The sequence below is a fragment of the Danio aesculapii genome, chromosome 9, assembly GCF_903798145.1.
Source record: "Danio aesculapii chromosome 9, fDanAes4.1, whole genome shotgun sequence".
NCBI classification, from domain to species: Eukaryota; Metazoa; Chordata; class Actinopteri; order Cypriniformes; family Danionidae; genus Danio; species Danio aesculapii.
Genome location: NC_079443.1, coordinates 2,233,204 through 2,246,600, shown reverse-complemented (window position 1 = coordinate 2,246,600; position 13,397 = coordinate 2,233,204). Strand labels below are relative to the sequence as shown.

At 33.9% G+C, this 13,397-nt stretch overlaps 1 protein-coding gene across 1 annotated transcript in view; it reads right to left on the bottom strand.

The window, feature by feature from the left end:
- The window catches only part of lnpa (limb and neural patterns a), a 31,935-nt gene extending 21,845 nt beyond the window's left edge, over positions 1-10,090 (bottom strand). The window contains exons 1-6 of the mRNA XM_056465037.1: positions 9,986-10,090; positions 6,691-6,802; positions 4,871-4,912; positions 1,302-1,489; positions 817-875; positions 641-681 (exon numbers count right to left, since the gene is read on the bottom strand). Coding sequence (XP_056321012.1) covers positions 641-681; positions 817-875; positions 1,302-1,489; positions 4,871-4,912; positions 6,691-6,717 — 357 coding nt within the window. The 5' untranslated portion in view covers positions 6,718-6,802; positions 9,986-10,090. The remainder of the gene's footprint in view (positions 1-640; positions 682-816; positions 876-1,301; positions 1,490-4,870; positions 4,913-6,690; positions 6,803-9,985) is intronic.
- Between the last annotated feature and the right edge of the window lie 3,307 nt (positions 10,091-13,397).

The window sequence follows — 13,397 nt, the reverse complement described above, 5'->3', positions numbered from 1 at the left end:
TCCCCTGGTGGTTCGGCTGTATGGCTTGCGTATAGGGAGGATCAGCTCGTTTATTGCCACCCTTCATAGAAAGATTTAAAAAATCTTGGAAAATACCTTTTTGGGATGATAGCGGGACCGAATTGTAAAATACGGCAGGTATTTGGTTGGCATCCTGTTACATTTGAGCAATAGCAGCAAAATGTGTTATATGTGGACGCGTGTGTTTGTGTGCATAGTGATTATCGCAATGGCATTTGTGTGTGGCTCATTCATCTTATTGTGGTATTTGTGACAGAGTCTCGGTTTCATCATGTCCGAGTTGCCGTCTGTCATTTTGCTAAGTTTATCCTTACATCCAACCCCATTTATACCTCTCAGAAGCTAAATGTCCTGAGAGTGGGTGGAGCGAACCGGCTTATATACATTTAAAGACACAGGCAAAAAAAAAAACATTCACAATAATCTCGGACCCAAAAATTTACATTTTCAACAGGGTATAATAAACGATCTGATGGGTATTTTAATGCTGAAATGTCACAGACATTTGTAAAAAGGGCAAAATTAGAGCCTGTGAAATGTGTGAGAACAGATATAAAACAGACAAAAAAAATAATAAATCAGCCTAAAATGAATGACACAACAGCAGAAAGTTACTCACTATTTTCTTTTTCTCTGCTTTCAGCTCTTCTAACTTCTCATCTAAGAAACAAATAAAGTAAATAAAAACACCAGAATTGAACCCCTGGTATAATACACAATACTGAATTTAACAGACGATACAGAAAAACAGACATCATACTGAGATCATCTAAAACCCAGAGAGGAAGATCTTACTGTTTCTCTCTGTTCGCTTGTCATATAAAACAATCAGCAGTTTCCTCAGCAGCCAAATCCTTCAGAAGGGAAAAGTCATTAATAAAATTCTTTACATACATTTGTTTTTGTATATAAAATTAATTTCAGCTTGATCCCAGGGAAACATTTATTATTCATTTAGTTTCACTTAAATATTTTATTAAAAAATAGACAGAACATTTAATTAAAAAAAAGACAAACTAAATTATGAGCCCCTTTAAGCTGTTTTTTTTAAAACCATTACATGATGAGATCACCTTCATATTTCAACAAGAGATTATACAGAAATAAATATACAAATATAAATAAAATTCACAAAAACTGTATACCAAAAGTTTAATATGACTTTTCAATTCAATATTTGTTAAAAACATATAAAGGTTTTTCATTATAAATATCTTGTCTTAATGGTACTTCAACTTTTTGTTGGACTGAATTAAAAGACTGAGTCTAAATGTACTTACAACAGAGGGAACAGCAAGAAGGGTGATGCCACTATTAATTTTCCTATCATCCGCTCCGGGATGTACCACATATATACGACTGCACAGGCCATCAGGTACAGCAGAGCGGAGTACAACAGCAGTCTGTAAACCCATAACTTCAGCCGCTTCTGGTTCTTCTCTCTGTATTCCTCAAGGGCCTGGATATCCTGAGAGATCAACAAAACACAACATAAGGACTGGAGGTAGTCAGTTTCATTCAATCCTTGATTCTTTGTTTGAATGACATTAAAAATAAATAAATAAATAAATAAATAAACTAAATCAATCAATCAATCAATCAATCAATTAAAAATAAATGTATTCATTAATAAAACAATTTAATTAAATTAATAAATGAATGTATTTATTAATTAAAAAAATTTAATGAATAAGTAAATAAGTATAAATAAATTAATTAATAAAATATATATATATATATATATATATATATATATATATATATATATATATATATATATATATATATATATATATATATATTAAATAAAAAAATACATTTAATTAAAAATAATTATAATAAATAAAAAATAAAAATTATAAATAAATAAATGTATTAATTATTTAAAAATAATTACATTTTAAAAATTTATTATAAATATAAAAATAACAAAATGTATATAAATTTCTATTTTTATTCATTTTTATAAATATAAAAAAATAAAAATAAAAAAATAAAATAAATAAATAAAATATATATATATATATTTGTTTGTTGAATATATAATTACATCAGGTTTCAAAAATTGTATTTGACAAAAGTGTAGGCTAATGTTTTTATTTGAATTAATCACAAATTTAGACCAATGCACTACATTTGTAACAGAACTTGCAATCTTAGTCGGCTAATAACTATGATTTTGGGAAATGCACTGCCTTGCTTCCACCACCACCACACCAGACATACATTATAGCATTTCTTTAATTTAATGCACCATATTTAATAAGAAGATGTGATTGAGATTAATGAAAAAAAGAATTGCAATTAATAACCACGATCAGACAATAATTCAGCATTGCTGACAGGTCTAATTATGCTCAGTCAGAGATGTAGAAGTGGAGTATTGAGATCAAGGATATGAGGGTGTGTTTTCAGCAGGAACAGATCAAATAACAGGATGCATGACGGCCTAAAGACACTGAAATACTGATGATACACTTTAAAATATCCTGCGGCATACAGTAAGCGTAGATGGAAAACCTGTTTTGTCAGAACTTGAATCAAATCTCTATGACCTAGATATCTAAAGCAGAAGTTAACAGAGGCTCTGAATAGAGCCTGCAACATTAATTTGATTACACAATCTAATCTTTTCTAAATACAAAATCAGATCAAATTACTTAAAAATCACATGCTTTGGCATTTAAACAGTCCATGTACAAACAAATCATTCATTCAGTGCTTAGCTGACCTGAAGAGACCTCTCTGAGTGAGCTACTACTGTAAACCCCATCCTAAAATAACTCCTGAGACATGCACTGGGCCTTTACGGTGCACGGCTGACATTTGTGTCCGTCTGTAACTGTGTGTTTCTCATATCCTGTTTTCCTGAGAGTCTCCCGTATGTCACACCCATCTCCAACCTTTGTTATTTCTCCCAGCAAACTCCTATAATTTATATGACCCAACATAGTTACGGAAAATCACTTTTTGTCTATGGTTGTCAAAGTGCTAGATCTTGCATGAAGCTCAGTACCTTACACAATTAACAAAATATTTCAATTTCGAAAGCATCTTTTACCTCAATCTGGCAACCGATGTACTGCACTGTATGCAAACTGCAGAGCAATTAACATCACTTCAAATATTACTGTTTGTTTAAACAGCAAAAGTAAGTCCAAGGCACTTGAAAAATGTGGAAAAAATAGATTAAAATGCCTTTAATCACATGGCTATTCCTTAAAACTAGAATAGCCAGGTCAATAAAGGCTTTTTAATATATTTTGTCCACATTTTTCAAGTGCCTTGGACTTACTTTTGCTGTTTATTCTGATGAATCCCTTACTCAAAGAGCACCAACACATTAATTAAGCTACCCCTGAGCACTTTTTGTTTGATTTTAGACTGTTGTTGGTTTGTTTGTTTATTTATTTATTGCAACATCAGCAACTTATGGCTATTTCATGGCAGGATCTGTATAGATATAAAATATTACAATAATATCAACATCGTCATTTAGTAAGAGATCATATTACTGCTGGCTAACTGCATAAGGACACCTTCGATATCAAGTAGTAGTAGAGATTTTACAGTCAGATGGTGATGATTTTAATAAAATACTAAAAACAATACTTCATTATTAACATCTCAACGCATTTTTTAACTCAATCTGGCAACATATGCATTCACTTCCAATACTATTGTTGGTTTGTTTGTTTATTTATTTATTGCAACATCAGCAATTTTTGGCTATTTCATGGCAGGATCTATATAGATAAAAAATATTACAATAATAACAACATCATAATTTAGTAAGAGATCATATTACTGCTGGCTAACTGCATAAGGACAACTTCGATATCAAGTAGTAGTAGAGATTTTACAGTCTGCTGGTGATGATTTTAATAAAATACTAAAAACAATACTTCATTATTAACATCTCAACGCATTTTTTTAACTCAATCTGGCAACATATGCATTCACTTCCAATACGATTGTTGGCTTGTTTGTTTATTTATTTATTTATTGCAACATCAGCAATTTTTGGCTATTTCATGGCAGGCTCTATATAGATATAAAATATTACAATAATAACATCATAATTCAATATGAGATCATACTATTGTTGCTGACTAACTGCATAAGGACAACTTCGATATTAAGTAGTAGTAGTAGAGATTTTAGTCACAACAGCTGCTGATGATTTTAATAAAATACTAAAAACAATACTTCATTATTCACATCTCAACGCATTTTTTAACTCAATCTGGCAACATCCGCATTCACTTCCAATATTACTGTTGGTTTGTTTATTTATTTATTCCAACATCAGCGATGCATGGCTATTTCATGGCAGGATCTATATAGATAAAAATATTACAATAATAACAACATCATAATTTAGTAAGAGATCATATTACTGCTGGCTAACTGCATAAGGACATCTTCAATATTAGGTAGTACACTGAAAATGATTATTCATTGGATTTACTACATATTTTTTAGGGTAAGGGGTGGCAAACGATTTACATGGACTGAATTTAAACAAATAAAGTTGAACAATAGTACATTTAATTTGTTTGTTTAAATTCAGCCTATATAAATTGTTTGCAGTAAATACAATGAATTTTTTTTTTTCAGTGTAGTGAGATTTTAAAGTCACGACAGCTGCTGATGATTTTAATAAAAACCTAAAACAACACTTTATAACAATCTCTTCCATGGTTAAGAGCATTTACTGTATAAAACATCATCATCTTGAATTATCAAACAGTTTAGTTAACTGTATTAAAGACATGGGTGTCATGCATAAAGCTGAATAGAAGACAGAGAGAGTGATAGCAGAAAATCATTAGAAAAGTATCTTTACCTTATCAAGACCCTCCAAGACCTCTACAGTGGATGGTTTAGCCTGGAAATGAACACACAAGAGTTAGCAACCATGAAATCAAACCCTCATCAGGAATAAAACAAACCTCAGCACGGCTACAACTGGTAGGAAGTGAATTGAAATGTGTTTAAAGCTTTTAATTAGGGCTGGGCAATTAATCAAAAAATAATCGACATTGAGAGCCTATAATCGATCAATTTTTTCCAGGTTAATTATATTAATTACTTTCCCCACCGCATGTGGAGTCACGCGACCCCGCTCTGTTTATACTTCTGCGTCAAACGCGAGCGTATGGTCTAGCGCAGCCTTCATGCGCTTACTGTGGCTGACGCAGACACTTACAAATCCTCTCAAAAAAGCATGCAGTGAAGGCTGATTTATACTTCTGCATCCACTTTGAAGCCACATTTGATCTCTAGTCAAGCCTTACTTTGCACTACACTGACGGTGATGGAAGCTGCACCAGAGATGGCATATTTTCCATCACATTAAAATTCTTATTTACAGTAAAATATTTGTCAACAGAAGATGCAAGAAATGCATTGTTATATTATAATGTTATAAAATAAAATATTATTTACAGGATATACAAAAGTTCAGGGGCGTAGCGGACATTTTAAAAGTGGGGGGGACGGCTGTATGAGATCATATAATTATCAATCACCTGTTTCTAAATGGTCTGTCTCTAAAAGTGAGGGGGACGGATCCCCCCCCCCCCCCCCCCGTCGCTACGTCCCTGCAAAAGTTACTTTATTTAGAAAAGATACTGCTTACTTTCTACTTTTAATGTGAAAAAACATTACAATTATTTTGTTTTGTTTCCCAAATTCCAAGTTATTTTTATCACTTTATTAATAAGAAAAAAGTGACTGTTGGTTTTAGGCGATGTGTGTTTTAATTTCAGTTGTTCACTGTTGATGTTCAATAAATAATCATAGATAGTAGATAGTGTGTGTTTCCTTCAATTATTTTAAAATCAAGTAATGCACCCTGCATACAAAGGGAGAAGTTTTACTGTACAAAACTTGTTTGTGAACTATAAGGGCAAAAAAAATAACCTTTCATTAATCGTAATCGAATCAAAATGTTCAATTAATCGAGATTTTGATTGTAGGCCAAATCACCCGGCCCTACTTTTAATCATGTCATGTTTAATGTATGCATGTGACCATCGACAACCTTCTTCTGCACAGGTATATTTTAAGATAAGAATTGCCAACAATACATTATAGGAATAAAAATTCAACATTTTTTTAGTTTATGCCAAAAGTCTTTAAAAAATTAAGTAGAAAATCAAGAAGGTTGCTAGTTCGAGTCTGGGCTGAGCCAGTAAGCGTTTCGGTGTGGAGTTTGCATGTTCTTCCTGTGTTAGATGTGGGTTTCCTCCGGGTGCTTCGGTTTCCTCCACAATCCAAACACATGCACTATAGGGGAACTGATTAACTAAATTGGCCGTAGTGTATGAGTGTGTGAGAATGAGAGTGTATGGGTGTTTCCCAGTACTGGGTTGTGGCTGGAAGGGCATTCACTGCGTAAAACATACGCTGGAATAGTTGGTGGTTCATTCCGCTGTGGTGAGCTCTGATAAAAATCAGAGACTGAGCTGAAGGTATATGAATGAATGAAAGTTGCTTAGTTGAAAACCTTCTGCAAATGCCCCTTTAAAAGTGACTGACTCGTGTTTGCTGATCTTTTATATTTGGAACAAGTTTTCGATCCATTTGTGTAGGTTTTCTTCGAGCGAACAAGCCTTAAAAGTAAATCCTATGCAAGTCTGAGTGACTGGAGCACATATTTACCCTCCACCGAGACACCACAGCCCCCATCCTATGAGGGCAGTCCTTCCTCTCCGAGCCTGGCTTCTGTTACACTTATCTTCTGCACTTATTACTCCACGCCAAAGCCACACACCTGTTCACACAATGAAGGAAACGTTACACTTACAAACAAGCTCATGATAGATTGGTTTCTACTTGATTTGATATGATATGAGGATTAAGGAAGGGATTACAAAGACTCTGTAGGCTTTCAATTATAAATAGCAAAGTCACACACAACCAAATGTAAGAACATTGCAGCCTAATCAATAACAAAAACAACAACAAATGCTTGAGGCTTTTTTTATGAACAAACGTATGAAGTTGGAACTGCTCAATTACACAAAGCAGGAGATCAGTAACAACAGATGTAGATTAATTACCTAATTAATTAGATATCATCTTTATATCTAATCAATAATATTCACTTATCTAATTTAACTATATAAATCAATCATCAACATGAGCATTTAAAAACATCCTAATTTTCAACAGCACGTCTTTTTATATCTTTACCATTTTAAAATAATTAAATATAATTAAAAGCTTTGAGAATTGCTTTAAAAGATGAAACCTTTCTTCACGATGAATACCACTTGACCTTATATTTTGTTTTCCGAATAAATAGCAGGCACTCATCTCATTTTAAATGCGCAAACACTTTCTGAAGGCACTATCTCTTGGGTTGTTTCAATAAGGGATACAGCTGTAAACGGAATTTAATATTAATTATTTAAATACCCATTAATTGTATTTTATTATTGAATACCCCAACTCCAACTCTAAACGTAACCCTCACAGTATTGTAAAACAGTCATGTAAAAAAAATCTAATTATTGTTGTAGAGAGTCATAACAAAAAGTATGCTATATAGATGTGACTATCAGCAGCTGTATCCCTTCTAGACTTCAGCGTCTCTTGCACAGGCAGATTTAGATGAGTGATATCAGATGTCACCAAGGCTCACACAAAATCTGGAGGCTCTGAAAAGTAACAAGACACTCCTCTATTTTAAACCACACAGTCCTCAAGAGCACAAACGGAGAGGTCTTAAACCCCATTGACTCTAAATAAATGGATTTATAAATCAAGTTCACTAAGAGGAGTTTAGAAATCCAAATGCGTGTAGATGTGCTACAGTGGGGTGAAGTTGGTTTTATAATCACACATTCAGACTTTCACCTTCCTAATACAATTTCAGAAAAGTATTAAAAATAAGGTTGATCATATTAGTAGCCAATTACTATCAAAATACATTGTTTACCAGGGTTCTTGCAGGATTCACGTAGTTAAAATTTAGACTTTAAGACCATTATGTATGAAATTGTAGACTCATAAAGGGCTAAAAGCTAATTTTACAAAAAGCTCAGATGGATTTTTATTTGCCCTATAATTTATTATATTTAATAAGACAATAATACATTAATAATAAAAACTTATTTTAGATTTTATTTCTTAGCAAAATATTTTAAATATTGTGTAAAAACAAGCTAGCTCTACTTGCATCCATACACTTTTCTCCAACATAAACTTTCTTTAAAATAAAAAAATTTAATGTTTCAAACATTTATAAAACTATAATAAACTCAATCTATGCACAACAATCTCTAACCAGGTTCAAAGTAGTGTAGGGGAGCGTGGGGTTTTAAAACTTTTGGCAATATTGCACAGAAACCAATTGAGGTAAAGTTGGTTTTACATTCGCATATTCAGACATTCTCCTTAATAATATCATTTCAGAAGAGAATTATTGGCAAATTCTAAATAGTGAAATCCTATTAGCAGCCAATGAATAAAGTACAACAGTGTTCACAGTCAATTAAATAGTGATAATGTGGCTTTCAAGTCATATTTACGTGCAGTTTCAGACCCTATATTTAAATTAGCGTAGTAGATAATATAGGGAACATTAAATGAAGAAATGCGTGAATATAACACCAACTTTAACTCAATCAGAAACCATAGATCCAGCAGCATGGGCCGGTATAAGATTCTGACAGTATGATAACCTTGGATAAGAATATCACGGTATCACTGTTTTGTGCTCACTGCTCTAAAATCAATTATTTTTAAATGTCTGGGTAAAAAACAAAAACCTTTATCCTCTTTGAAAACAATATATTTTATTTTTTGAAAGATTTAGAATATTTTGGAACAGTAAACATGTCAAGCTAAATAATTCAAAAGATTAATTGACTTCTGCTGTCTTCAAAAACACAGATTTCTTTACAATTTAAAATGGCATCTTTGGATATTTTTTTTTCTGCTGGAGATACTGTTGTCGTAAATAAACGTGAAAAAAAATCTTACACATACCTTAGGAACAGTATCACAGAAAATTTTGGTGGTTTTAAAACCTTGACTTTTCCAAACCGCGGTATACCTTGAAAACTGTTATCATCCCATGCCTAGTTGCTGATAAAAATAAATATCTATATATATCTATATACACACACACACACACACACACACATACACATGCATGCATGCATGCATGCATACATACATACATACATACATACATATATACATACATACATATATATATATATATATATATATATATATATATATATATATATATATATATATATATATATATATATATATATATAGTAACTACATTGGGACACATTTAGGGAACTTCATAGATATAATAGTGCTTAAAATCTTTTTAAAAGAGTTATTGTAACAAATATAACGTGTTGTGCTTATAAAAGTGCGTCATAGCAATTAATCTGAATTAAAGTTATCCTTTTTTGTCCTAATGTGCGAATATAAAACCAACTTTACCTCAATGTACTGCATACACGAAGGACCAGTTGAAGTCACTTTATTTATAACTTCATTCACTTCAGAAGTGTTTAGCTCGAAAAACAAATTAAACTTTTAATATTTTAATAAGACTGCGACTTCGTTTATAAGCACAATCGTACAATACACCATAGACTATGATAATTAATACAGTTAAAATAAAACAACAACTATGAATGACTATAACTCGCTTTCTATTTGTACACAGCGCTTTAAAAGCCTTCTCAAAGATAAACTCGAGCACACTTGGTGCTTCCTCAAACTGTAAAAGTAGAAACACTTTAACTTTTAATGGTAGATTAAACAATAACCACTTTGATACAGTTTAACTTGCTACTGTCAGCTGATACAGCGGACATGATAAGACGACATGTTGTGTTTCGCGCACGCGCTATGACGCGACTTTAAAGTGCATAACCACGCCACAAACTATCATAAAACACGTGAATTGAAGGAGTCTCACCCGTGAAGAAGAAGTCCAGCGGAGACCTGCGATATTATTCCTCTACTTGAGAAGTGGACGTCACCAAAGTGTTCCCACAACCCCGCGCGGCACGGACTTCCTCTCCTTCACTGCTCTGTCACGTGATCAATGTTTTTTTTTTCTCTCTCTCTCTCAAAGCGCGGGAAGATTGAATTAATCAAAGCAATGAATGAACTTCACGTCACTGCAGAAACAAGTGATTTACTGAAAAAATAGGTATGTTTTTCTAACATTCTGTATTTTATTTAAACATAGCGTATAGTAATATAACAGAAATTTTTTAAATTATATTTATATATTAAAACTCAACAAATAAGTAACGTAAAAGCTGTTTTATAACATATATATGCTTTTAAAAATGTTACATAAACACATCCTTAATAATATTAAAGTCTGCGTGCATAGGACTTTTACATTAGTGTGTTCATGTACCTCCAACTGAAACTGAATATTGAGTAGGGGGCGGGGCTTTCATAGCAAACTAACGTTAGGAGAGAGTATTAATCTGCAGTTGCTATAGAAACCCGTCAACCGAAGGACCGTCACTCCAAACGCGGAGGTAAATAATCAGATTTTAATTGAAGATTATCACAACAAACACATTTTATCAGTTGATTAACTTATTAGCACTGATTAATTATTGACTTTAAGAATAACAATGTGAGCTAGCACAATAAACATGGTAAATTTTGATTTCAAGCGGACTTTAAATTGATAGTATCAACTAATAAATACAACGTTGTAAAAATTAAGACAGTAACACAAGATATGAGGTATAAAAGACTTTTATGCAATTTAAGGACACTGGAGGCATCTTAAAAGCTTGCACCCGCCATTAAAACTGAAGCCGAAGCATAGATATTTACATTAGATATCGCCTACTCTGTTGTTGTCTATTGGAAGGAATGCGTCAATAGAGCCGCCATTTTCGTACAGGGTAGCAGCGCTCCATTGAAATGAATGCGAGACCCAAGGTGCAGTGGAGGACTGTGGCTATCCAGAGCCAGAGAAATACACAAATATGCATACATCTATGATCCCGGTGGTCATTATGCAAATATTTTTTTAAATTTTTAAAAATGTCCGCTACACCCCTGCCGACGATAACACAAGGCAGCGCAGTATCTTGTTATCATATTTCATAACATTGTTTGCTTATTTTATTCAACAAAACGACCATAAGCCGAGTATTTAGTGCAAGTTGGAGCTACTTTGCCTTAAGGTAAATGCAGTGACTGTATCATCAATAACGCAAGAAGCGAACATAGATATATACACTAGATATCACATACGGACCCTGAGCATACGTCAATAGCGCCGCCACATTTGTACAGGGCTCCCAGGACAAATGTCATTCAACCGTGCTAGTCAAGACAGTGTGCCAGCGTGAAGATGCTGGACTTTAGCGCTGTGTACAGGTGTAGTAACGAGCAAACAAAGAAAACAAAGCACAAAGGCAGAACATAGGTAAGATTTCGTTTCTCATAGATAATTACATTAGATGTCGCCTGCGCTATTGTTGTCTATTGGAAGGAATGCGTCAATAGAGCCGCCATTTAAGTACAGGGTAGTGCTACTTTGAAATGAATGTGGGACCAAGGTGTAGTGGAGGACTGGGCATCCGGAGCCAGAGATATGTAAAGATTTATACATATATCTATGATCTGGAGTTTTCCCAGCAGTCAGTATGCAAATATTTTTTAAATTACGTAATTTAAAATTTGACATCACGACAAAGAGCGTGTGTTTGCATGCAGGGAAATGTATTATCCTCCCTCCCTGTTAAATTTGATCTAATCCCTGTCCTGAAACAGCTTACATAGAATTTGCCTACACTCACCGGCCACTTTAATAGGTACACCTGTCCAACTGCTCGTTAACGCAATTTTCTAATCAGCCAATCACATGGCAGCAACTCAAAGCATTTTGGCATGTAGACATGGTCAAGACGATCTGCTGCAGTTCAAATCGAGCATCAGAATGGGGAAGAAAGGTGATTTAAGTGACTTTGAACGTGGCATGGTTGTTGGTGCCGGACGGGCAGGTCTGAGTATTTAAGAAACTGCTGATCTACTGGGATTTTCAAGCACAACCATCTTTAGGGTTTACAGAGAGCGGTCTGATAAAGAGAAAATATCCAGTGAGCGGCAGTTCTGTGGGCGCAAATGCCTTGTTGATGCCAGAGGTCACCGGGTGCCACTCCTATCAGCAAAAAACAGGAAACTGAGGCTACAATTCACACAGGCTCACCAAAACTGGACAATAGAAGATTGGAGAAACGTTGCCTGGTCTGATGAGTCTCCATTTCTGCTGCCACATTCAGATGATCGGGTCAGAATTTGGCATCAACAACATGAAAGCATCAATCCATCCTGCCTTGTATCAACGGTTCAGGCTGGTGGTGTAATGGTGTGGGGGATATATTCTTGGCACACTTTGGGTCCATTAGTACCAATTGAGCATGGTGTCAACACCACAGCCTACCAGAGTATTGTTGCTGACCATGTCCGTCCCTTTAGCTATCATGTCAATATGAAGCAAAATCTCTGAGGAATATTTCCAGTAGCTTGTTGAATCTATGCCACGAAGGATTAAGGCAGTTCTGAAGGCAAAAAGGGGTCCAATCCAGTACTAGTAAAGTGTACCTAATAAAGTGGCCGGTGAGTGTACATGACCACTGACTACAAAACCAGACATAGGATACATTTATAACAGCTTTTTTTTATAAGCAAATACGCTTTCCATTTGTAGGCCTTTAATTTGTTGGGGTAATATTTGGCAAACTATTTTATAGGACAATATTTGACTGAGATCTCACTATTTGAAATACAAAATATTATGAAATCTTGCAGAAGCTTTACAAATAAAGTTATTTGCAGTGCATAGAACTAATCAACAGTGAGGTTTTGATATATTTATGGAAGAAAATATTAGGGCTGCGCAATATTTTTATATTTTAACATTGATATCGCAATGCTCACATCTGCAATAGTCACACTGCAGGATCTGCAATGTTGAGGCGGGAATGTAGTTGACCAGGAACACAGTTAATCGTGTCTGTGTTTTTAAGACCTGTGATTGTGTAAGCAAGTAACGCATTCATGTGCAAGAAATTACAATGTTTTTAACTTTAAGAAAGATCGATTGTACATGAGTATATGTACACACAATAAAAAACTACACTGTTATTTCACATTTGATTACTTAACCGTACCTGCAAACTGCTAGACTCCCAGAACAAACAAAACTGTTGTTGTTTTCATATTGCTCTACTGCTTTTATCAATACTTTTGATTGGTTTATTATAATTAATGCAGATGCAAAATCATCATAATCAACGAAAACCCACATGAACACAGGGAAAACATGCAAACTCCACACAGAAATGCCA